This window comes from Lissotriton helveticus (genome assembly GCF_964261635.1).
Source record: "Lissotriton helveticus chromosome 1_1 unlocalized genomic scaffold, aLisHel1.1 SUPER_1_unloc_24, whole genome shotgun sequence".
NCBI classification, from domain to species: domain Eukaryota; kingdom Metazoa; phylum Chordata; class Amphibia; order Caudata; family Salamandridae; genus Lissotriton; species Lissotriton helveticus.
The window spans coordinates 2307561-2335052 of record NW_027611664.1 but is presented as its reverse complement, the minus strand read 5'-3'; the positions used below and the strand labels follow the sequence as shown (position 1 = coordinate 2335052).

At 47.0% G+C, this 27492-nt stretch overlaps 1 protein-coding gene across 1 annotated transcript in view; it reads left to right on the top strand.

Moving 5' to 3' along the window:
* LOC144805774 (uncharacterized) overlaps positions 1-8199 on the top strand; it is a 399726-nt gene extending 391527 nt beyond the window's left edge. Inside the window, 1 exon segment of the mRNA XM_078672261.1 lies at positions 2936-8199. Coding sequence (XP_078528387.1) covers positions 2936-5352 — 2417 coding nt within the window. The 3' untranslated portion in view covers positions 5353-8199.
* The last annotated feature ends 19293 nt before the right edge of the window (positions 8200-27492 follow it).

Sequence of the window (27492 nt, the reverse complement as noted above, 5' to 3'; positions counted from 1 at the left end):
TGCTCCATCTCTCATACGAGCTTTGAACGTCTTGTCTTTTAAATATCACGGATCAACCCTTGGGGGTAGCATGAAGTCCACAACTGGACCATCGAGTTGCACCTCCACCAGCGAATGGTCTGAGATTCCCCCTTCTATGTGCGTAGCGGCTCTAAAATCATCTTTATGGACAGTCTGGGTGAAAAGATAGTGCAGGCATGCCAGACTACCATGTGCTGCAGACTGGTGCGTCCGGTTCTGATACCCTCTACCCCTCTAGGGGCATTTAGGAGTATCATGAATATAGTATAGGGTCAGTTCTGTCACTCCAATCACCCCAATGCGTGTATGCTCTGTTGTAAGTGTCTTACCCTTTCACAGGATGAGTCAGTCTTGTCTGTCTGTCTGTGTCTCTTTCCTGTTTTCCAACACTTGAATGGCACGCCTGAAGACTTGAGAGAGCAGTGACCCACCAGCTGGTTTTTGTGGAGCGCTTTTGTCCTGGATATAGTGCTGCATTCTGTAGGGCACCCACTCTCTCTTTTCTTTGCAGTTGCCTGAAGATCAGCAGTCCCAAGATAGCAGTCACACCTGGCCTGTCGGTAAGTGCAGCCCCTCTGGAGGCCTGACCATCAGCAATTGAGCCCACATTGTGGCCGGCTGGAACACAGGCGTAAGCTCAGACAGGGTGTTCGACACTGGAGTAGTTGTAGTCCCTCATGGGCCTCTGACACAGAGTAGTCAAAAATTCGGCAGCTAAAAGCCCAACACAGGCTCTGCAGGAAGTTAGTAGATTCAGACTCTGTTGTATTAGGAATTTGGCAAATGCAGCCTTGAACGGGTCTGTTGGCAGCACACAATCGTCCTACTGGGCCTCAACAATTATGTTGTTGTAGAGTTTTATTTTCTGCCTTGAACTGTTGGGAGAGTCTTGGCATCCCTCGGACTGTGAAAACCAACAGAGGGAAGAATTGTGTGTTTCCCCCAGTTAGTAAAAAAACAGCATAAGTCTTGGCTGCTTCTGCTGCACCCAGAGTCTTGTGGGTCTTTTCAGTCTAACTTTTCTGTCTGGTAAAAAATTGCGTCCTGTTTTTCTGCACCCGGTAAATCCAGGTGCAGAAAAGCCTAACAACTGATAATCAGGTGGAATAAAATGAACACATGAAAGTACTCCTTAATTTCATTGCCCTTGATTCATACTGTGGACCATAGTTGAGGGATAGGTCTAGGCATAGTCCTCGCAACACACAATAGATTTGCGTGCGGCAGAGGCCAGAGCTAAAAAGTCAGGATACCAGATACAAGTAGGTGGTAACTCAGGGCGGCGGAAACGCCTGTTGTCCGTGGAGGGGAAATTCCCATCCTAGAAATCTACATCAGAATTAATTATTAGTATTCTATTTTAAATATCTTTTTGGTGCCAGTCCATATGACTTTAATGTCTGCTTTTGGGATTCTATGTTACAAGTCCATAGGCTACAGGTATCCTTTCTGAGCTTAATAAAATGTTGGAAATTCTACAAATCCTCACTCACCGATCCAAGTACTCTCAGGCTACCATTCTACACTCTGCTCTGTCTGAAGAACAGCTCACCATTTTCAAAATTCTGCAATTCTGCATTGATATGGCTTGTAAATAATTTTTGGGGGAAATTTACATGTATTAACTGTATTTAATTTTAATACTATAGGTGATTGATATTACGGACGAAGAAAGCAAGATTTAGCACCATCCAACTAAATGTTAGTGCCATAAGAAGGATTATTTTGAAAAACTGAAGGACATCCATCATTCTAAGTTTAAACAACTTCCAAAATCTAGGTGTGGCGAGGAAGTGGGAGCTGAGGAAAGTACTATACCTGTAAGTGAAGTCTCTAATTTTGCATTTCATTAACCCAGAGAAAGTCATATCTGTCCACACAGCATCGGAAATAGTGCCAGAAAGACCAATCACAACATCCTCATCTGAAATATTATCAAAAAGACAAATTGCCTCAGCATGACAGAATAACGTTCATCTAAAGCACCCATGATCTAAAGCATCATGTAATTCCAGAGAGGAAGCACACACTGCATAAAAGAAAGATATAACAAAAGGTTTCTTCTGCAAACCATCAAAGAAAAGACACTGAAAGAAGACTCCGAAGCTGACACGCTAACAACCAAAAGATTGGAAAATCACCTTTGTTCAACAACTGTTTTTAACCAGTTACGCAAGTTTGAGACTATCTGCCTCGGGATATAACACCTCGACCCACTCTGCTCACTCTGGCGAAAACGTTAAAAATTCACCACTTTATTGTGTTGTTCATGACCATCTCAGATTGTTTCCTTTTTATTGTGTACTGTTCTGTAATTCTATGTAAATCGCCTCAACCTTATCTGTTGTGCAGGAGTGATATTTAAAACTGTTAAATATCAAAATGGATTAAATGAGCACTGTTGCGCTAGCTAATGTAAATAAATCCTTGTCTTCAGAACTACAATCCTTAACCTTACACCAAACACAGAACGGGTAAAAGGAACTGATGTTCTGCGACTGATGAGCCACAATATTACTGTGCATGTTCTAATGTTCTCAGTTACTGCCATTACGCCAGTGCAAAAAGGTACTTCTCAGTTTAATCATTAAATATCAGACTAACACCTTATCACTGCATTGCTAAGAACCTATACTAATAGATTTGAGAAAAACTTCAGTCACAAAATAAGTTGCTGCCGGAGAGGCTATAACCAAAAGACTATTATCTGCTACAAACATTTCGACCGGTGTTACAGGGCTGCATCCAGACATATTTTGCTCAATTCAAGTGTTAAGAAGATTACACACAATATCTTTTAGAGATAAATGCTGAACATTATCTAAACAAGCCCGACTCTAAAATCGGGTTCACTCGTACCGTGGCATATAAGCAAGAGAAAACTAAATGTAGAGATATTAACTCGGGCTGTGAGAACAATTTCAGTGTTCAAACCCGCCTCAATCAAAGCAAAATAACCCAAGTTGGGGAAAAAGTTACCTGTGCCAAAAAAGATTCAGCCATAAATCTCATCTCACTGAATTTGAGAGAATGCACACTGGGAAAATCCTCTCTCAGTGCTCTGAATGCCAAAAAAGTTTCAGCCGTAAATCTAATCTCACTACGCATATGAGAATCCACACTGGGGAAAAACCTTATCAGTGCTCTGAATGCCAGAAAAGGTTTAGTTTCAAACCGCAACTTTCTCTACATGCATTAACCCACTCTGTGGAAAACCCTTATCAGTGCTCTGAATGCCAAAAAAGTTTCAGCAGTAAATTTTATCTCACTGAACATATAAGAATCCACACTGGGGAAAAACCTTATCAGTGCTCTGAATGCCAGGAAAGGTTTTATAACAAACAACGTCTTTCTCGACATGTTATAACCCACTCAGGCGAAAAACCTTACCAGTGCTCTGAATGCCAGAAATCTTTCATTTACAAAAACAATCTCACTAAGCATATAAGAACCCACTCTGGGGAAAAACCTTTTCAGTGCTCTGAATGCCAGAAATGTTTCAGTCAAAAATCCAGTCTCACTCTGCATAGAAGAACCCACACTGGGGATAAACCTTTTCAGTGCTCTGAATGCCAGAAATGTTTCAGTTGCAAAGGCAAACTCACTGTACATACAAGAATCCACACTGGGGAAAAACCTTATCAGTGCTCTGAATGCCAGGAAAGGTTTGGTAACAAAGAAAGTCTTTCTCGACATGCAATAACCCACACTGGGGACAAACCTTATCAGTGCTCTGAATGCCAAGAAAAGTTTTATAACAAACAAAGTCTTTCTCGACATGTAATAACCCACTCTGTGGAAAAACCTTACCAGTGCTCTGAATGCCAGAAATATTTCAGTGAAAAAAGAGACCTTACTCGACATACAAGGACCCACACTGGGGAAAAACCTTATCAGTGCTCTGAATGCCAGAAAAGGTTTTGTAAAAAACAAAGTCTTTCTCTACATGTATTAAGCCACACTGGGGAAAAACCTTACCAGTGCTCTGAATGCCAGAAATATTTCAGTAAAAAAAGAGACCTTACTGTACATACAAGGACCCACACTGGGGAAAAACCTTATCAGTGCTCTGAATGCCAGAAAAGGTTTTGTAAAAAACAAAGTCTTTCTCTACATGTATTAACCCACACTGGGGAAAAACCTTACCAGTGCTCTGAATGTCAGAAATATTTCATTAGAAAAATAGGACTTATTATACATATAAGGACCCACACTGGAGAAAAACCTTATCAGTGCACGGATTGCCAGAAATGTTTCAATACCCAACCCGAGCTCACTCGGCATAGAAGAACCCACACTGGAGAGAAACCTTATCAGTGCCCGGAATGCCAGAAATGTTTCATTGACAAAAACAGTCTCACTCATCATATAAGAACCCACACTGGGGAAAAACCTTTTAAGTGCTCTGAATGCCAGAAATGTTTCAGTGTAAAAATCAAACTCACTAAACATACAAGAATCCACACTGGGGAAAAACCATATCAGTGCTCTGAATGCCAGAAAAGGTTTGGTAACAAACAAAGTCTTTCTAATCATGCAGTGACCCATTTTGTGGAACAACCTTATCAGTGTTCTGAATGCCAGAAATGTTTCAATGAAAAACGCCATCTCACGGTGCATATAAGAACCCACACTGGGGAAAAACCTTATCAGTGCTCTGAATGCCAGAAATGTTTCAATGTAAAATGCCAACTCAAGGTGCATATAAGAACCCACACTGGGGAAAAACCTTATCAGTGCTCTGAATGCCAGAAATGTTTCAGTTTAAAAAGTAGTCTCTCACAGCACATAAGAATCCACACTGGGGAAAAACCTTATCAGTGCTCTGAAAGCCAGGAAAGGTTTTGTAACCAACAAAGCCTTTCTCAACATTCAATAACCCATTCTGTGGAACATCCTTATCAGTGCTCTGAATGCCAGAAATGTTTCAGTATAAAAAGTAGTCTCACACGGCACATAAAAATCCACACTGGGGAAAGACTTTATCAGTGCATTGAATGCCACAAATGTTTCAGTGAAAAAATCAATCTCACTCGCCATATAAGAACCCACACTGGGGAAAAACCTTATCAGTGCACGGATTGCCAGAAATGTTTCAATACCCATACCCAGTTCACTCGGCATAGAAGAACCCACACAGGAGAGCAACCTTATCAGTGCCCGGAATGCCAGAAATGTTTCATTGACAAAAACGGTCTCACTCATCATATAAGAACCCACACTGGGGAGAAACCTTATCAGTGCTCCGAATGCCAAAAATGTTTCAGCCGTAAATCTGATCTCACTGCACATGTGAGAATCCACACTGGGGGAAACACATCAGTGCTCTAAATGTCAGAAAAGATTCAGAGGTAGTGATGGTTACATGCACCATAAGAAAACACACCATCAAAAATACTTCAGTGCTCCAAGTGCCAGTGTCATGGCAGTGTCTATGGGTGCAATGCAATTATTGCTGTTCAGAACTCTGAAATGTACAATGAATTCAGAATTTTCATGTGCTAGATGGGTATATTGGCATGTACTACTGTAGTGAAAACAACGTGTATGAGGACGTGTAGTGATATTGTGTAAATATTGCTCATTTCGACTGATGAAAATGTCTTTTTTTTTTTTTTTTTAAAGTGGCCTTGTAAATATGCCCATGCGCGGGGAGGAATATCGCGTTTGGATGTGTATATGTACATGCACCACGTTGGGGAAAACAAGGGATATGATGAAATAGAGTGTTATTGTGTAAATGTGGCTCATTGTATTGACCTTGTAAATATGCCCATGTGCGGGGAGGAAAGTCATGAAAATCAGTTGAGCAAGCAGTTGTATTACGAAAATGGGGTTGCTTCTGGCATGCCTCCAAGCATAATATCAGCCGAGACGCTAGTCTTAAGTTGCATCAAAACTACAGATCCCAGCATTCCTCAGGGGCATCATGGTCACTGTGAACCGGATCCAAAATACCTTCTGGTGTCCAGGCGTCCCATCTACAAATTGCACGCCTGTAGAATTATGAAATTGCGAGGCTTTGGGCAGGCTTCCTTGTATAATATCAGCCGACAGGCCAGTCTTCAGTGTTCCCAAAAACTACAGATCCCAGCATTCTTAGGGGCTCCATTCCGTTTTTTGACCACACCCCCTGTTACTGTGAACTGGATTCAAAACACCCACTGGTGTCCCGGCGCTCCACCTACAGACAGCTTGTTCCTGGGAGAGAGTGAGCAACACGGACCTTCTGTGGCTTGATTACTTCATTCAGAAAAGTAAGCATTGCTATGCGCAGCGGTTTGTAACCAGCTCCGCTGCTGCCTCTTGACCCTGGCGCTCACAAAGGGTTTCTCTCTTTTTTCAGCGGGCCAACTTTAACTGCCGGCCTGAACTGAGGCCAGTGACCGGCCGCTTCCCTCCCTGTGGTCTGCATAGCCAGGTAGGAACCTCGCGCAAGTCGTTCTTGGCGATTGGGGGGGTGTTGTGCTGTGCACCCATGCCTTGAGAGATATATATTCCATACATGATTTTGTATCACCCATCTAGACCTACACGCGCAAAATAATGTGAGCCGCCCTGATACCTGCAAGCTTCTGAAGCCTGACACCACGCCTTAAGTCCTGCTCTGCGCCTATTGCAGGTATGATTCATACATAGGACAGCCCGTTCGCCTTTCCTAGTGCGACCCTTTTAATTCCCGTGCACTAAGCACCTTTATATATGTCTTTTAGGTGTGAACACGACATACCTACGCCACGGCAACCTTTGTGCCCGCGTGCAGGTAAATACTTTCCACTTCTCATGGAGTCTGAGTAGGCATTTTACAGTACGTCAATGTACGTCTGACACCAAATTCTGTACTTTTTTGCAGAATCTGTTTCCCAGTCCCTGTCCTGAAGAGAACCTTGAAAACTTAGGTTCGAAACGCGTCGACAATACCACCCTGTGGCTACAACAAAGGGTGCCGCTAGGATGTAAATCATACCACCACTCTGTATCCTAGCCTTGCAACCCTATTTAACATTACACCACAGGCTTTCGTTGACAGGCAGGCTTGTTTTTGATCTCAACCCCGCCTGTCACTTGGTTTTTTCAATCTCTAGGACTGGTTCCCGTTTGTTCGCTTATGGATTAATCTCTGCACTGTATATAATTGCAATTTATTTGAATTATTATACATTTGTGATTGTCTTTTGGTGTGTCTAACCAATCTTTTGTTTGATTCTTTGTTGTAAATTTGTAAATGTGTGCATTTTTAGATACTGTATATATGAACCTTTTGAATTGACAGTGGTTTTGTTTGTGCTTGTGTTTCAAAAAATTGCTGATAAATGTAAAAAAGAAAAATAAACTTGTTTGGAAAATTAAATCCAGTGGTCACACGGTACAGATTGACTGTGTGTCTGGGGAATTGTTTCACGAATAATCCTGTCCAGCCACCCTGTTCTGTTTTTCCTCCAAGTGCCAGAAAAGCATCATCAATTTTAAATGCAATCTCACTCTACATGAGCAGACGCACACAGCGAAGAAACATTACCTATGCTGTGAATGCCAGAAATTCCTATTTTTTGATAGGCACAGCCTCACTAACCATAATCCACTCCATACTGATGAAAACCTTATGAGTGCTCTGAATGCCAGAAAAGCTGCAGAGAAAAATGCTATCTCACCATGAGAAACTCCACACTGGAGAAAATCCTTATGCCATAAAAGCTTGAATCTGAAAGATAGTGTTATGCTTCATGAGAGATCCCACTCTGGGAAAAAACCTTACGAGTGCTCGAAATGCAAGCAAAGTTTTGGTCACAAATTACTTCTCACTTTTCATGAGCAAACTCACACGGGAGAAAAAAGCCTTGTGTGTTCTGAATGTCAGATAAGGTTTAATCACGAATACAATGTCACTTCACATGAGAGAATTCACACTGGACTAAAGCCTTATACAGGAGGGGAAAGCCAGAAACGTTATACTCATAAAGGAGATCTCACTAAACATGAGAAATGCACCCACACCAGTTAAAAAGTAAGGCGTATCTTGAGTTGCAGAAAAGCTTCTAACAACCTGACTTTACATGAGAGAACACATATTGTAGTTTCAATAGGATTAATCAAGAAATTCTTGCAGGATAACTTAGGCTGCCCGCATGCAACCTCCAAAGAAATTTCAGGCCTTGAAAATATTTTAATTGCAACAAAATCCACAATTTGAGTGTCTGAAAGTTACAAAACTCTCAAGGTCTTTACTTGACACAGAGAAGTGTTAGTACTTGCAAACATCAACTAATTAACAAAAAATTCACAATATTAATGTCTTACATTTTCTCCACCCAAAAGGTTTCTACTCACACTTGTTTCTTAACATATGACTGAAATCTAGAATTTCATGATAAGATTAGGCTAGGCGGTGTTCCTCAATGAAGAACTCTGCAGGGAGAGGCTGAGGAGAGAGTGCATCAGTGAAGGGACGGTGCAAGGAGAGGCTGAGGAGAGTGCATCAGTGAAGGGACAGTGCAGGGACAGTGCAGGGAGAGGCTGAGGAGAGAGTGCATCAGTGAAGGGACAGTGCAGGGACAGTGCAGGGAGAGGCTGAGGAGAGAGTGCATCAGTGAAGGGACAGTGCAGGGAGAGGCTGAGCAGAGAGTGCATCAGTGAAGGGACGGTGCAGGGAGAGGCTGAGCAGAGAGTGCATCAGTGAAGCGGCAGTGCAGGGACAGTGCAGGGAGAGGCTGAGGAGAGAGTGCATCAGTGAAGGGACAGTGCAGGGAGAGGCTGAGCAGAGAGTGCAGCAGTGAAGGGATGGTGAAGGGAGAGGCTGAGGAGAGAGTGCATCAGTGAAAGGATGGTGCAGGGAGAGGCTGAGGAGAGAGTGCAGCAGTAAAAGGATGGTGCAGTGAGAGACTGAGGAGAGTGCAACAGTGAAGAGACGGTATAGTGGAGCTGAGGAGAGAGTGAAGGGATGGTGCAGTAAGAGGCTGAGGAGAGTGCATCAGTGAAGCGATGGTACCGTGAGATGCTGAGGAGAGAGTGCAGCAGTGAGTGATGGTGCAGTGGAGGAGTGAGGGCTGCAGCCTGGATGGGGGGGGCTGAGCAGAGAGTGCAGCAGTGAAGCGATGGCGCAGGGAGAGGTTGAGGAGAGAGTGCAGCAGTAAAAGGACAGTGCAGTGTAAAAATAAAAATATGCCTTACCTCTAACATAAACTAAAATCAACATACATACCTGCCTGAACAACTCCGTGCACAGCGGTGCACATCGCTGAAGGGAATCGCCACTGGCCATGTTGAACCTAGAAAAGAGAGAATAAACATCTGAGAGTAGCCCCCCACTTACCTCCTCCATCACCAGCTTCGGAGAAGCCACACGGATAGCAATCCCCATGTCTGCAAGCTTGTCCAGCACATCCTGTAAGTCTAGGTTACGCCGGGACTTGGCTCGGGACAATGCGCGACCCTGAAAGATCTTTAAATGCCGAGGAGCGGGCGATTACTGACGGATGTCGTGGCGTCATTCAGGTTCAGCTGGAGCACGTTTCCCAGGAAGGGCAGCGGGGCGGGCCCTGTGGGTCACCGGTGCCAGGGATACCACAGCCTCCGGAGCTCCAGCAGCAGCAGTATGGGGCAGACCAGTTTGGGAACTTAAATCAGATATACGCTATTGTCTTTGGTATTGTGCGCTAAATGCGCCGAACAGGCCATTTTGTGATAAGGTAGCGCTACAAAAACACAGCCATTAAAACATACATAATAAAGTGTCAGTCAGTTCTCCCCCTTTAAAATTGTGCGGGGAAATGATTCTGTAAAAAAGATCAATATTAGATTAAACAATTATGATTTGGCGGTAGTCAGATGCCCTTTTTTCTGTTCTCAAAATTAGTGATGCTGCACACTTCCTACTAACTCCGTATAACTCTTCTTTTTCAATGATCTCTTTTCTTAGGTGCTATGTAGAGCGCCAAGATGCTTCTTTTCTGTCTCTTAGCCGCACAGGTATTCTCTTCTGTCCCGTGCCAGTGCTAGCTCAAAAAATTATGTAGAATATAAATTAAGTAGCAATGTAGGTGAGAATGAGCATTTTACATAAGTGGCAAGTTAGTGGCGGAGTTCACAGGGTGTACATTTCCGTAAGAGGGTGTGTCTGCTTCATCACAATGCCCTTAACCCCTCCGCCCTGACTGAAGCGTACCTGCGGAGATCAGGGCGGAGAACATTTTCAGAAACACTCTAAAAAGGACTACAAATTGCGTTTGTTTCTTTTAATACCACAGTGCAAAGGTTGAAAATGCTTTACTGTGGCAGAAGATGCATTCAGCGACATTTCGCCCAAAATGCACTCTGTAACCAAAAGTTCACTCAGAATTATTTAAGAAAGCGACGCATTTAAACACCTGTTCATGAATATCAACTAACCCGCTCACCATCTCTCATGCGCTCCCTCATGCACATGTAATCAACTGTGATGATCCCACACCCCCATTCTCGCTGGTACTGCTCAGCTGGATTCTCTGCACATAAGGTGCTATCTATTAGCCTTCTCGCATGCAGCACCAAGTTGAAACCATCGAGCTTTCTCCCACTGCACATCTAGGACTCATTTGCCTTATCACCTTCAGACATCCAGACTACATAACCAGTCTTCAGAGTAGTAGGTGCGCCTCTAATATTTGATTTAATTGTGTTTTTCACATTAGCTGTAAATGCCACTCAGTAAACAACCGGCAGTAGTGGAAAGCAGTGACCTATAACCCCAAAAGCGTTGCACACCTCGTGCAGCTTATACCCCGCCCACTAGTGAATGGCTTGGAACGGATTCGCACCCCCTAAATAGGGAACCAGGCCGTGCCCAGGGGATGCCCTTCTGGCACGGTGGAAAAATATGCTGCCCCCAGTACTGCAGTCAGCATGCCAGCCAGCTGCAGGCCGCCCCTGGGGAGCACCCCGGACCCAGGCTGCGTATGGGGGGGTCAGGTGGACTTCCTTCCCTTTGGACGGAGGAGTTCGGCCCTCCACAATGAAAAAGAATCAATCAGTTCTACCGGGATCCCTAGTCAGACAAAGGACCGGCTCCGGATTCTCCCCGAGCTCACCCACTCCCAGGATACCGACCTTCAGGAGATCCTGCAGCCGAGACTGGCACCGAGGAGGACGGGGACGGCGAGGCAGAACAGGCTGGCGTCGGGGCGCTCTTCTTGGCTGACTTCTTCTCCTTCTTCCAGGGGAACTCTGCTGCCAGGGGCAGCCCCCCGGGCTAGGCCAGGGCCGGGTGCGGGGGCTGCTGGGCCCCTCCATTCAAGAGCCGCTTCTGGCCGCGGGCCCTGGGCTGGCTGCCGCTGCCACCGCCGCTGCTGAGGTTGCCGTGGCCGCGGCTGGGGATGCTCTGCTCGAAAGGAGGAGGAATTAATGTCGAGTCCTTGATTGATGAAGTTTGAAATGTCTCCAAAGCTGAGGAGGGAGCTGAGGCGGTGAATGGCGAAGCCAAGGAGGAGCAGCCGAGGCGGTCAAATACATGGAGAGCGGGCAGGGGGCGGGAAACAGACAGGGGGAAGTAGGCACAAACAGACACGGACAGCGAAAATACATGGAGAGCGTGAGGGGGCGGGAAACAGACAGGGGGAAGAAGGCACGGAGGGAAACAAACACGGGCTTACCTTCACTGCGAAGGATAGAAAATGGCGGACACAAGCTTCCGGATTTTGAGGATTTGTGGGCGTGGTTTTGCTGTCCTGAGTGACGGACGACGTCACAGGGCTAAAGAACGCAAAAAATCACGCCCCCAAATCCGAAAAAGACGGGGCTTCTTTGGAGGGACGGCTCTCTCCTCCAATGGCTGGCCTCCATTTAGGAAGCCAGCCAATGGTGGAGAGGCAGGGCAGGGAGGCGGGTTCTGAAGCCCTACTAAACAACATTAAATCTTCGGCAGACCGGATATTACCGAGACCTAAAAAGGTTAAAAACCTGGCTCTACCCTCGAGTATGCTCCTTGGCATCCTGCTAACTCCTTCCTGGCAGGGGACACAGTCTCTCGGCCCTAAGCTAGTCGCCTGCATCACAGCGCCAGGTTACCCGTAGGGTGTCAGTTGCGCTTTACAAATAATGATAAATAAATAAATAAATAATTGTTCACCCTGTTCACTCTACGCCAGAGCAGCTTCTGCCTTTTTTCTGAGAATTAGCAAAATCCAGACTCTCTCACTCTACTATGAACGTTTTTCTGGCTGCACTTTTCAAATTCCGTCAGGATGGCTCCAATTCTCTTTATTCTTCAAGAAATATTCAACAATTTTTCAAAGGCTTATTTCAGATGTTCCCTAAAATTCGACGCCCGCCTCCTCCTTGGTATCTGAACATTGTGTTGGCACAACTCATGAAGTCCCCATTTGAGCCCATTCGTAGGGCTGATCTTAAATTCATCTCCTTGAAGACATCGCTGCTTTTAGCTCTTACATCGAGTCAGCGAGATACAAGCTTTTACTATCAAACCACCTTTTCTTCAATTCACCAAAGACGCTGTGGTGCTCCGCACTAATCCGACCTTAATTCCTAAAGTTCCATCTGATTGCCACCTGAATGAGCCTGTCATCTTAAAGTCTTTTTCCCTAATCCACAGCAATAGCAAATTTCTCCGTACATGAAGAGCTAGGTATACCATTTCTATGTGATAAAATAGCAGTAAACCCTCTAGTATGTTGGCTAAATTGTTGGTTAAATAACGATGTACCTCTTACTCAGCTTATATTGAGGGAAGCGCTAACATGGGAAAACAGGCTTAAGGTTCCATGGATAAAGTATTTAAGTAACTGCTTCAGGGAAATTGGGCGCCCGAACTCTTCTTAACTCCAAAATCCATTACGAAACTGGATGTTATTCTTGTGAAGAAGGCTTTTATCTCTTCCAGGTACTTAGTCAGGGACGCCGGTGAAATAAGGAAAGGAAGTGTACGAAAACATGTGCTATTAAAAACAACTTTGCTCATGGAACCGTCCCTGTCATGGCCAATGTCAAGCTATGATCGTTTTCTGTTGACAAGGTTCAGGCTGGATTTATTTCACTTATTGCTGCCCGTGCCAAAGGGATCCTACCGTGGACAAGTGTTGCCGGCTTGCGGCTGCGACGAAAAGTCTCCGCAAGACCTGGCACACTTTTTATTCTTCTGTCCGTTTTACATTATACCACGGAGGTTATATTTAAAACCCTGTCTTAAAAAATTGAATTTCTCTCAATTTAGACCAGCACTTTATTATCTTCAGATGCTAAGCTGTGATTGTACCCTATTTGTACGCAGTTTTTTAAAATTAGCACTCAAATTTAGGAAAAGTATGGAAGGTTAATTGTACCGGTAATAGATATATCTCTAGAAAAATACTAACCTTTTTATATCCTCTGAACACTCCTTTTTAACATTTTGAGTGTACATCCTGGCTGTAACTTTTTGTAACCTTTTATAATCAATTTAATCTAGCTGTTTTTAACTTCTTTATGTAAATACGAGTCAATATATGTTTTGTGTGTAATGCTTTTATGGTTGTTATTTTAAATAACCGAATAAAGTTATTTGACTTGACTTGACTTGACTAATCCACAGTTGCCAGCAGAAAAGACTTTACATTCTCTAGATGTTATGAGATGTTTGAAATGTTATTTGCAAAGAACAACCAGTATCCGTAAAACTGATCAGCTCTTCATAGCCTACGGCAGGATGCGTAAAGGACCTCCAGTTGCTAAACAGACTATTGCATATTGGATATCTAGAGCAATTTCCTCTTGCAATCAGCAAGCAGGCAAGACACTTCATGTAACGATTAAAGCGCACTCTACTAGAGCAGTCTCCTCTTCTACTTCTCTCTTTGCTGGTGTGCCTCTTTATCAGATTTGCAGAGCTGCGACCAAGCACTACTGTCTGGAAGCTGCCAACAATGCTGATACAGCTGTGGGGCAAGCGGTGCTACGTAATCTTTTTAAGTAAGGTGAGCCTCTGTTTTTTACCTCCTCCTGCACACATTGTATATATGTATATATTTCTGTTTTTGCAGATGTGCCCATGTTTACAGCTATAATGTAATATACGTATATGTATTCTCTCATACTCTGTTTACGGTTTACTTATGGTTTACCATGCACAGTTCTCAAATTACTGCTATCTACTCTGATTCAAGCGTGTGAATCTATGAAAGATACCCCAATACTGGAGAAGAACATAAGTTACTTACCTGAAAACTGTGGTTGTCCAGTATTGGTATCTTTCATAGATTCACATGCGACCCACCCACCTCCCCTCAGAGGCTCCCCTCTTCTCCTTGGCTTTTATGCCACACTTGTGCTAAAAAATCTGAGAGCCTGCGCCTCTGAGGAAAAGGTTCCAGAGAGTTCTGTTGCCTGATTGGCTGGAATTTGGACCATATCTAATGACTTGGACAAGTTATTAAAGTGACAAGTTTTTTCCTATTACCTTCTATGTTACAATACGTCCTATTGCTCTTTTAGCTATGCTTTCACTATGCTATTGCTATATTGCTATTTATTCTATGTACCGTGGGACTCACACTTCGACGACAGGCATTCAAGCATGTGAATCTATCAAAGATACCAATACTGGAAAACCACAATTTACAGGTAAGTAACTTATGTTCATCTTCCTGATCTTATGGAGCTGAAAAAAGCAGGTAGAGACCACCGTCCCAATCTGGGATTTCATAGACATATCCCAGTCAATTGTGATGCCAAGGCTTTTAGTTGATCAAGATCACGGGTACTCATAGTACGGCCCGCGGGCCGCCAGCGGCCCGGCAAACCTTCCTTGGTGGCCCACGGACCTTGCAGACATCATACCCGTGATTTAAAAAAATTTTTTTTAAAGAGTTTCTGCAAACACTGGGCGCGACTCTGTGAGAGTCTGCTGCTCTGTGGGGGCACGCCATTCCAGTGATAGTCAGAGTGGAGCTGCAAGGGCACTAAGAGGTGAAATACAAAAGCCTCATTAACATGAAAATGTTCTTTTAAAGTCCTGTGAAGTGCTCAGGTGCGACTGTATGTGTGTGTGTGTGCCCGTGAAGCTGTCTCAGCTGGGGCACACACAGGCAGGGTGAGATGAAAGAGGGAGACAGAGGGAGGTAGAGGGAGATAGACAGAGGGAGAGTGGGACAGGGAGGTAGAGGGAGGGAGAGCGGGAAAGGGAGGGAGAGCGGGAAAGGGCAGCAGAGGGAGGGAGAGCGATGGAGAGCGGAAGGGAAAGGGAGGCAGAGGGAGGAAGAGCGAGGGAGAGGGAGGGAGAAAGGGAAAGGGAGGCAGAGGGAGGGAGAGCGAGGTAGAGAGAGGGAGGAAGGGAAAGGGAAGGAGAGCGAGGGAGAGGGAGGGAGGAAGAGAAAGGGAGGCAGAGGGAGGGAGAGAGGGAGAGAGGAAGGGAAAGGGAGGCAGGAAGGGAGAGGGAGGGAGGGAGGGAAAGGGAGGCAGAGGGAGAGAGAGTGAGGGAGAGGGAGGGAGGAAGGGAAAGGGAGGCAGAGGGATCGAGGAAGAGGGAGGGAGGAAGGGAAAGGGAGGCAGAGGGAGGGAGAGTGAGGGAGAGGGAGGGAGGGAAAGGGAGGCAGAGGGAGGGAGAGCGAGGGAAGAAGGGAAAGGGAGGCAGAGCGAGGGAGAGGGTGGGAGGCAGAGCAAGGGAGAGGGAGAGGCAGAGCCAAGGAGAGCAAGGGAGAGGGAGGGAGGCAGAGCGATAGGGAGGGAGGCAGAGCGAGGGAGAGGGAGGGAGGAAGGGAAAGGGAGGCAGAGCGAGGGAGGGAGGCAGAGCGAGGGAGAGAGAGGGAGAGAGGAAGGGAAAGGGAGGCAGGAAGGGAGAGTGAGGGAGAGCGAGTGAGAGGGAGGGAGGAAGGGAAAGGGAGGCAGAGCGAGGGAGAGTGAGGGAGGACAGGAGAGCGAGGGAGAGGGAGGGAGGAAGGGAGAGCAAGGCAGAGCTAGGCAGAGCGAGAGAGAGGAAAGGAGAGCGAGGGAGAGTGAGGGAGGAAGGGAGAGCGAGGGAGGAAGAGAGAGCGAGGCAGAGTGAGGGAGAGCAAGGGAGGAAGGGAAAGGGAGGGAGAGCGAGGAAGGGAAAGGGAGACAGAGCGAGGAAGGGAAAGGGAGACAGACCGAGGGAGGCAGAACGAGGAAGGGAAAGGGAGACAGAGGGAGACAGAGCGAGGGAGACAGAGTGAGGGAGACAGAGCGAGGGAGACAGAGCGAGGGAGACAGAGCAAGGGAGACAGTGCGAGGAAGACAGTGGGAGAGGGAAGGAGAGAGAGGAAGACAGTGAGGGAGAGGGGAGGAGAGAGAGAGAGGGAGACAGAGAGAGAGCAAGGGAGTGAGACGGAGTGAGACAGTCTGAGCGAGACAGAGGGAGAGAGGGAGGGAGAGAGAGAAATAGAGAGAGGGAGGGAAACAGAGAGAGTGGGAGATAGAGAGGGAGGGAGACAGAGGGAGGGAGACTGAGAGGGAGAAAAAGGGAGGGTGGACAGAGAGGGAGGGAGACAGAGTGAGGGAGACGGAGAGAGGGAGACAGAGGGAGACAGACCGAGGATGACAGACGGAGGGAGAGAGAGGGATGGAGACAGAGGGAGAGAGGGAGCAATAGTGAGAGGGAGGGAGAGGGAGAGACAGAGAGAGAATGAGAGAGAGACGTGTGTATGCCGGGTCTGGTGGCTCAGTGGACGAAGACATCCGCTGCAGGGACCTGTGTTCAACCTCATGGCCACAGTTTTTTTGTTGCTCTAGCCCCAACCACTCCCCCTCTGACCCTGCCCCCACCGGTGCGGCCCTCGGACACAAACCACACTGTAAATTTTGCCCCCGAGAGAAAGTTTGTGAGTACCCATGTTCTAGATGGTAGGGGTGGGTTTCCCAACTAAGTCGGTCAAAAATTTGAGTTCCAGGACCCACCAATTAGGATCATTTCAGCTTTGTCTGGGTTTAAATGCAGGTGGTTACTGTTCATCCAGCTACCAATATGTCACATGGTAGTTTGAAAGTTACTAACGGAGGCTGCAGACATGTCGATTTCCAAGATTAGTTGATGATTGTCAACTTAATTAAAAGTGCATACCTTCCTTTCGTCTAAGGATTGAATTAGAGGATACAGATACAGAATAAAAAGGTGCGGTGACAGGGAGGAGCCCTGCGGCACCCCACAAGTCAATTTGACTTTAGAGGTAGAGAATTGGGCACAGCGTACAGCTTGAGTGCGATTCTCTTGGAAAGAGGTAAGCCACTTAAGGGCCAGGCCCTGTATCCCTGCATTACTCACATTGTCCACCAAGAGGACGATGAAGACTCTATAGAGGAAGGTTAGTTTCATCCTCTTTCATTTGGGGGTGAGAGCGTCACAAATATACATGTCTCTTTTGGACATAGTCAACCCGTACTTGTTGCCTGGAAAATATTGTGGTTTAGACTGGAAGTGCACAGCGTCCCTGCCAACCAGGCCCCCTGTGCCAGAGCTCCTTCCCTAAACTGTACACGTAATTTCCACAATTGGCACCCCTTTAGCTCACATATAAGTTCCTAGTAAAAGGTACCCCTGGTACCAAGTGCCTTGTGGTTAAAGAGGGTCCCTAAGGGCTGCAGCACAAATTATGCCACCCTAAGGGACCCCTCACCAAGCACATGCACACTGCCACAGCGGCCTGAGTGTCTTGGTGCAGACAAAACTGAAGAGCCGACAAGGCACACATCCTTGTGTGCCATTCCCATAAACACTGCTAGAGGGGTTTCCTACCCATATCTCAGGCAGTGAGTTAAAATGTGCAGATTTATATAGTGCGGCTCATTACCTGTGAGGGTTTCCAGATGCTGTCTATGGTCACGGGGTGATAAAGTGATTTGCTCAGAATGACACGATGTTGCGCTGAAGCAGAGACTCAAACCCGGATCCCCAGGTCCCGAGTCGGCAGCTCTGGCTGCTGCACTACATCCTCACATCCCTGTGAGGGCATATCTGCATGAAATGCCCCTGATGCCCCTGCAATATCCTACTTGATTCCTGGATATTGTAAGTGACCAGGGAAGTCATAGTAAGTACATAGGCTGGACACTCGTCATTATGAGTTCGCCAGCTCCATGATGGCTTCACTGAAATATGTGATGTTTGGCACCAAGCATCTCAACATAATAAACTTGCGCTGGTTCCAGTGTCGATTTTATTATAAATTGCACACATAGGGCCCCTTAGAGGGGTCCCCTGAAACCTACCAATCGTTAGTGTGGTCATTGACTGGCCCGAGCCAGCCTGCTACCACCAGAGTGTGTTCTGACTTCAGGGGAGAGTGCCTGCGCACTCTGAGGCTGAGAACAATGCCTTTCCTGGGTGGAGGTGTTCACGTCTCCACCTGGACAGGAAGAGCCATCCGTGGTGGGGTGCTTCAGAGGTCTTGCCTCCTTTTTAATGTGACCCCAGCCTCTCCTGTTCGAAGGAGCTGGCCTCCATTCTGTCCTCACCTCCTTTTTAGTGTCGGGACAGGCCGGAAACCTTTGATAGAATAGGCGATGTGCCCCCCTCTTTCAACCCCAGCCCTCGGATGCTGGAGGCTAGGTCAAGTACACTTTTCAGTGCCCACCATCTTGAAGATGATGGGACTTATCCAGTTAGGGCTAGGACTGTGTCCTCCTCTCACAGAAGGTGGGCATGTTAGAGGGCCTAGACACCCCATGCAAAAGGCCCATTGGACACCACCTGTCACTCCCTTATAACACCCTTAAATCTAGTTTTTAGGTGGCATCCCCAGTCCATGAACTTCAGTTCCTGACCACCTAAGAAGAGCTGGGCACTACCGATCTGCACCAGCAGAGAAGATTGCAGAAAACTACTGTATACAGGTGTTCCAGGACCTTTTGTCTAAAGTAAAGTCTGGATCCCCTACGGACTGCTGCCCACCACACGTCCTAAAAGAAGCCTTCACCGGCCTCCTGGGTCCAGCCCTCTCTCTCCTGAATGAGTCCCTATTCCAGGGTTGTGTCCCTAAGGCCTTTAAACAGGCAATTGTGGTTCCCCTTCTGAAGAAATCAGGGGCCCAGATCCTGTTGAATTACAGCCCAGTCTCCTTGCTCTCGTACCTGGCAAAGGTACTGGAGGCTCATGTGGTGAAGTGCCTTTCCAATTTTATTGAACAATCAAACTATCTCGACTCACACCAAGCTGGGTTTTGGTCTGCCCACTCAACGGAGACCGTAATACTGGCGGTATTGGACTCCCTGCGAGATGGGGCTGACAGAGGTGCTCCTCAGGCCCTGGTGCTGTTAGATCTCTCAGTTGCCTTTGACACTGTCGACCATGGTATCTTTGTGGACAATGTCAAGGAGGCTGGCATTCAGGGCTCAGCCCTTAGTTAGATTAGCTCCTTTCTAGAGGATCGCTCCCAGTCAGTCTAGAGCGAAAGTCCACCATGAGCGGACCTCTTCTGGACTCCTCAACGTTACCTGCAGCCTCTGCAAGGAGACCCCCTCGACCTTGACATGCTCTGGTATGCCTTTTCTGACACCAAAAGGCACCCCTGCAACCATCCATCCTGGGCTTTGGTGAAGAGGACAAAAGGTGTTGCTACATCCTCAAGAATCAAAACTTACGATGACAGCTTTTGGTTTCCTTCGACCGGCCTCCTGGCCCGAGCCTGCAGACCTTTTCCAATTTGGCCTGTCTTTGATGCTGTGTTGGCATCTTGCACCCTATGTCCCTGTGCCGCTGGTGGTGTGGTGTAGTCATGGTGCTGCCTTGGGCCATGTCCAGTGTTGGCCTCAACCTCCAGAGACTCGTTCACCCAAGCCGCTGTTACTTACCTGTAAGCAGCCTCTGTCCGATTGCCCAAGTCCCCCTTAATTTGTATGGGGTTTCCAACCTTGCACCTGCACCTGGGCGCCCCTGTGCTGCTGGTGGTGCACTGTTGGTTCTGAACAGAACCGTGTCCAATACTGACCTTAACTTTCGTAGAATGGTCTTGTAAGTAGATGTTGCCTATACGTATGTTGAATGTTTTCTTCACCCTATAGGTTAACATTGCAAAGTCTGGAAATTGCACTAATTTTCCACTTTTTATATTGAACATATTTCTATTGCAAAACGTATTTACTCAAGATGAAATTCTGTGGGTCTGCAAAATAAATCTAACCAATTGTCATTTCATAAATTGGTCTCAGATTTATTCATTGAGTGTGTGTCATTTATTGCCACTGTGTGTACAACAAATGCTTAAAACTACCCTTGTATACTGCTCCCCCACACTACCACAAAAGAGCAATAGTATTATCTACTTTAGCCTCTGAAAATCTCTGGGGATCCACTGCACTCTCTGCACACTATACCTCTTTTTGGTGTAGACCCAGGCACGACCAGCAATAGGAAAACCACATGGTTGAAGGCGCTAGGGGGCGCACAGCGGAATGGCTGCCTAGACGTGCAGCTCCGCCGGGCGGATCACAAAATCGCCGAAAATGTGCGGAATTTCGTGATGGAAAGGAGCGCAAAACATCTTGAACTGTAGGTGGATGACCGGAGCCCTGGTGGATGTGAAGGGGGCCGAAACAACAGCGCAGGCACTTTGATGTGGACGTTTGCTCGGAGGTGATCGGAAACGGACAAGATGGTGTCCGGAGACCGGCGGAAAACGACAGCGGTGAGTCTGCTGAGCAGAGACTACCGGCGCTAGTGGTGGCAGAGACATTGGGACCGGATTGCTCGGCAGAGTGGCAGGCCATGACCCCTTAATTGCTGGCAAAGCATAACCACACATGGCGCTGGACCCCTCCAGGGCAGCTGAGACGGCCGTTGTCAGTGTGGGGGAAGGGTGGCCCTGAGCATTACGAGCTGCTGCGCAAAGGTGAATTTGCGAGACTGGCTGCCAAGTGTTGATCGCGGGGGATCTTACACGCCAGTGCGATATAGGAGATCTAATGAGGAGTGCAAAAAATAAGAACTCAGGCTAAATAGAAGAATTGGGCTGGCATACCGCATTAGAAACGGAAACCAAAATGGCGGCGCCAAAATACATGATAATAAATCCATGCAGCACACGACAGTAGAGAGCTCCCATGACTGTCAACTGCGACCTCAGTGGCTCCTATCAGGAACTATTGCCTGCACTAGCAAAATGGGCCACGTTAGATAACCTCGCCATCCCATTCTGGATGTAACAGCAAAGTGGAGGGGAAACAGCGGCCGGAGAGCGGAAACGCAGGGTAACTCGCACAGCGGAGGTACGCATCCATGGAGCACTAGCGACGACCACTAAAGAGGCCGGCGGGATCAGTGGCGAGGCCCAAAATCGGTGCTCGTGCTTCCACGAGAACTGGGCACCGGGACTGGCGCATCCTTTGTGCTGGAGGGACAATACCGAGACCCCTAACAACGTATATGCACTCTGGCGATCTGGGGTGCGGGAAATAACGCACTGACACAGAACGGGCTGGGTCAGATCTGTTGCCACAGTGATCATGATGCAGAGGCAGTAACTCATTAATACTTATACCACCACTAACTACATCGAACTGTTGAGGCGTACGCTGAAGGTCTACTACAGGCTGCACGTCAAGCGGGCACTCCTCCCTGATACTGCATTGTAAATCCACGGCGTCGCAAAAATGGGGAAGCCGGACAGGCAGCAGCCCAAACTCACGTTTGAAGCCAAAAAAACGCCTAAGGGCCACGCGGAATCAGTCGACGAGGAGCAAGACACGGACGCCGCGGCGACCAATGCTATGGACAACATTCTGAAGGCGATTCAGGAGTCACGGCAGGAAATTAATGCTAAACTCGATCTTCTGACGGGCAGGGTGGATAGCCTAGCATCGAAGATAGACAAACATGGCGAGCGGTTGGACACAGCTGAAAACAGGATCTCCACGGTTGAAGACGAATCGCGAGCCACATCAGCCAGATGTACAGGGATGGAGAAAGTCATGGATGTGATAAAAGCCAGGTCGGAGGAGTTGGAAGCGAGGTCAAGAAGAAACAACATACGTATAGCGGGCCTGCCAGAATCCACCAATACGGGACGCATGGAACCATACGTTGAAAACCTCTGCAAAGAACTGTTTGGCGCCGAAAACCTGTCGGCCATTTTCATAGTGGAGCGTGCTCACCGCTCCTTAGCTCCACAACCAAAACCAGGGGCCCCTCCCAGACCAATAATTGCGAGAGTCCTCAATTATCGTGACAGAGACACTGTGTTAAGACTGGCGAGAGAGAAAGGGGTGATCCAACATCAAGGTAATAAGCTGGAGTTTTACCCGGACTTCACGGTGGCGGTACAGCAAGCACGTAAGGAATTTAACGCTGTTAAGGCCAAACTGCGAGACCTGCAAGTGCCATACGCCATGTTGTATCCGGCGAGGTAGCGGGTCATCTGGGATGATAAACCGGTGTTCTTGACGACGCCCAAAGCTGCCATGGACTTCATCAAAGCGACGGTTGGTAAAGGTACAAGATCTAATCGTAGAGACCACCAGCAAGAAACGGAATGAAGGTAAGACTGTCCTATGATGTGGGTGGGAACTCTGACCTCATACAGGCCCCGCAGGTTCTGCCGACAAAAAGTGTGGTCCAATGGTGACTGATCGGCCAATGTCCATGTAAGATATCAGGTAACAGGCCAGAAATCCACAAATTGTACCTCCCCGAGATACACGAACTATGAACATAGGCACCGAGGGTCCCCCTCGGCGATGGCAGGGAGGTGTTTGAAGAGGCAGACATTAAACTTTACTGGCCGCTATGGATGACTCTTCGACGCCCACTTAGGCGGATGGTGATAGTGTGATCACCACGATTAACACTGTTGCTGGCCTGCGGAACACACTAACTGTGCACTGGCGTATTGATGCGGGCCCCCCACTGGGCTCACCGGTCACTCACCGAACATGAATTAATGCTTGTTCTAGACCTCAAAGGGACGCTGATAGGCTTTGACGATATATTCTGTTTACAGGTTACTGATCCGCCCCCATCCTCTAATCGGGATGGTGGGATGCGCCCTCGGCGGACCTCTTCTAGGGTGGTCCCCAAATAGTTCTAGTACTTAGAAAAGTTATGAGGGTAGAATGGCTTCGGCAAAATTGGGATGCTGGAGTGGGTGGGATAGGGGAAAGTTGGGGTTTGTTGTTGTTATTTTCTGAGCCAAAGGAGCAATCAAGATACACTGCCGAGTACCATATTGTAATGTATGATAACCGAACAGCATTTCACATGATACGTATTAGCGATAATGTGCTGTGTTCAAGGGGATGGAAGGTCACTGTCGGATACACTGCTGCAGGACTCACAGTCGGATGTGTTATTATATCGAGGACTAAGGGTGATTTGTCTGGAGGTGACACACGGGGACGTTCTATAGTGGTTGCAACCGCAGCACACAATAAGAAAGATGTGAGAAAATGGTAAATGCTAGTGACCTGAAACTGATAACATGGAATGTGAGAGGATTTACCAATCCTAAGAAAATCAGACAGGTCTTCGCTGCGCTTGACAGACACCATATAGATATTGCATTGATCCAAGAAACACATATAGACCCTAAGACACATAGAGCTATTGGCACACGCTGGGCAGAATCCACATATGCAGCAAACTACTCTTCTTACTCGAGGGGGGTAATGATTTTGGTGAAGAAGGGAACCAATTATAAGATCACCAGTACCATTACTGATAACAATGGAAGATATGTAATTGTGTCCGGGGTTTTGCGAGGTCAAAAGGTAACAATAGTTAACGTCTATGGTCCGAATGTAGACGCGCCGGAATTCTTTCAGGAATTGTGGGATCGTGTGTTGGAATTCAGTGACACTACTATGGTATGGGGAGGTGATTTTAATATAGGGTTATGTAACGAAAAAGATCGATCCACTTCTTCAATAGAACCACACAAGAAGGCCAGGGACAAACTCAGGGATATGATGGAGGAAATGTCGTTGTCAGACATATGGAGGATACGACATCCGACAACACATGGCGCAACACACGTAAATTTGGCACATGGAAGTTGGTCGAGAATAGACTATTGGTTGGGATCTGACAAGATGGTTCTCTGGACTGCAAATATTGTTACACTACCACGCACCTTGTCTGACCATAGCCCAGTGGCACTCACGCTACAAATACCCCATTACACACCACCACCATTCAGTTGGCGATTCAATGCACAAGCACTACTAGACCCGCTATATCTCACAACCGTCACCACTGCCATTCAAGATTACTTTCAATTAAACACTGGTTCAGTAGACGATCCCTGTATCGTGTGGGAGGCATTTAAGGCAACACTCAGAGGAGTATGCATAAGCACGACTGCGGGGATACTTAAAGACATAAGGGCACAGATTACCAGACTGGAGAGAGACATGTCCTCCCTAGAGCAGGAGTATGCCCGCACTGGAAATGTGGAGCTATTGGGGGAACTCAAGATAAAAATCGTTGAACATCAACAATTCACAGAGGACGAACTGAACTATATCACCAAGCGACCACTGGCCAGACAATTTGGCGAAGGGGGCAGACCTGGAAGGGTGCTAGCGCGGAAAATATGTAAGGGGGGAGGCCCTCAGATGGTGACTCAAATCAGGGACAAGGGTGGGACGCTACACTCCCACAATGACGAGATACTTCGCAGTTTCGTTGATAATTATGCAGAACTATATAGTTCTCAAGACCCAGCCCCGCCTCAAGAAACACTTAAATACTTAGAAGACATAGCCATAGCGTGGTTGTCTGATGGTCAGCGAGAATATCTGGCACAACCGATAACAGTAGAGGAGGTTACCGCGATTATACACGCACTCCCCAACGGCAAGGCACCGGGCCCTGATGGATTCTCATGCGAATTCTATAAAAAATTTGCTGACCTACTTGCCCCACATTTGGTTGAAATGTACGGCACCGCATTTGACCAGCAGATATTGCCACCGACGCTGAGGGAGGCGGTGATTATCACCCTATTAAAACCAGGAAAGGATCCAGAGCTATGTGACTCTTATCGACCATTGTCACTCCTGAATGTGGATTCAAAAATTTTAGCTAAGCTCTTGGCGGAACGGTTGCAACCTTTGCTGACAAACCTGATACTACCTGACCAGGCAGGCTTTATTCCTGCGAGATCCACATCACACAACACAAGAACGTTGTTCGCACTCTCCCACTACCTCACACCTCAAACTAAAGCTGTCGCGGTAATGTTGGACGCCGCAAAGGCGTTCGACTCTATTGAATGGTCTTACATTAGCACAATTTTGCAGAGAATGGGCTTCCCTCCGCGATTCATAACATGGATTGCATTACTCTACACAAAACCTGTGGCAAGAGTAAGAGTAAATGGGTACATTTCTAGCCCTTTTGACATTGCGAGGGGAACGAGGCAGGGGTGCCCGCTCTCGCCTCTGATTTTCGCCCTGGCATTAGAACCGCTAGCATGTATAGTCAGGCAAACCCACAAACAGTCAGCCCTGCAGTTCCCTGGGAGACCTCTACATATTTCGCTTTACGCAGACGACATGCTGCTATATGTACGAGACCCGGAACAGAACCTGAGTCCATTACTCCGTGACTATGTACGATTTGGACGGCACTCCGGGTTGCAAATTAACTGGGAGAAATCATTAATCATCCCACTTACCGACTCAACAGAACAATATGTCCCAGAGTTCCCACTAGACTGGCAGACGGAACCGACTCGATACCTAGGAATTTGGTACAGTCGAGACCCAGAAGAGGTTATCAGGACAAACTATGGTAGGGTACTCGCAGAATTGGAGGGGCACGTAGCCAGATCGATACAACTACCACTGTCACTGGCAGACCGAATCGCGATAGTGAAGATGAATATCCTGCCCAAACTCCTATACCTGTTCAATAATATACCCATAACACCACCCAAAGCCGTTTTCAATAGCATAAAATCGCTAGTATTAAAACTAATTTGGGCAGGTAAACAAGCTTGCATCGACCTGCATACACTCACACTACCCTACGAGAGAGGGGGGTTCTGTGTACCGGACTTTACACTCTACTATTTATGCGCACAGGCACAATATGCATCACATTGGTACCACCCCACGACATACCTGACGCACACTGCGGTTGAGGAGGGTGACGCCTCGCCAATCCCATTGACAGCGATAGTGACACACAAACGGCCTCCACTACACTCTAGAGATATTAACACGATAGATACTACCGCACGAGCATGGCGGACGCTGGGGAGAATGGCCCATAAGCTACCTCTCTATGCACCAGCACTCCCACTCCATTTCCACCAAGAGGTGTCGGTAACGAATGAAAAAGTAGGCATGGACATATTGCGGAATATAGGGATAGAAAAATTCGGAGATTTATACCATGAGGGAACTTTCTGCAAAACAGCAGATTTAACATATATTAGCAACCCAACATTACTCTTTAAATTCACGTATTATAGAGTGCAAAGGGCCATACAGGTTCTATATCCAGACTTCCCACAGGAACCGCCAACCCTGCAATCGCTGCAATTCATTATAACGTCATCCAACACAGCACATATGGCGTCTAGATTGTACAAGATAGCCCAAAGTGAAATCCCACATGCCTCTGAGAAAGCGATGCAGAGATGGAATGGTGTTCTGCCAGAGGCACTACAAGAGAATGAATGGTTGACTGCATGCACGCTGCTTAAACTACTCACTCCGAATGGGAATCTGCGTATCACGCATTTGAAGTATCTACATCAAACATATCACACGCCGAAAAGATTGTATAAATATGGGTTGCGAGACAATGCCAGATGTAAAAGATGTGGATGTGATGAGGCGGATTTTGTGCACCTGGCATGGCACTGCCAGAAGATTCAGGAGTATTGGGTGGGGGTTACGGACATGCTGGGCAAGATGGTGGGCACTGAGGTAGAATGCGACATGAGGATGTGTTTGCTTGGCCTTCTATCAGGTGTTAAGGCGGGGAGGAGAAAGTTCTGTGCGGTGGCTTTATTGATTGCTAAGAGGCAGATATCAAAATGCTGGGAAGGTAGAAATGTACCTAAAATCAAGACTTGGCTAACAGATATGACGTACTGCAGAGATAAGTTAGTCACTTATGAAGAGGATCTGCCAATTAGATCACGCCCGAAGGACTTTTGGTGCTACTTGTCGGATTATCTATTAAAAGAAGACAGTGATGGGGAATCAGGATAAAAATCCAAGAGATGCTGAAGTGGCATGTGCTAAAATGTGGCAGGGGATATCCGGCACGTTCATGAACAGTTGTGTTTAGGCTGTTATATCTAAATGTAATGTTGCATACAAGTGGCGTCGGAGTGTGGAATTGACCGAGGCTCTTTAAGTTTACTGTTTGCAATAGTTATGCCCAAACACTCGGAATCTGGGCAAAAATTTAAAACCAAAAAGTTCATGTCATAGCAAGAAAAGGGGGTACCAGGGTGGAATGATATATCTTGCAGTAAACATTAACATGACGCCGCTGGACACCGGGGTTATCAGCTGAATGGCTGTAGACTATTGTAAAACTGCTAT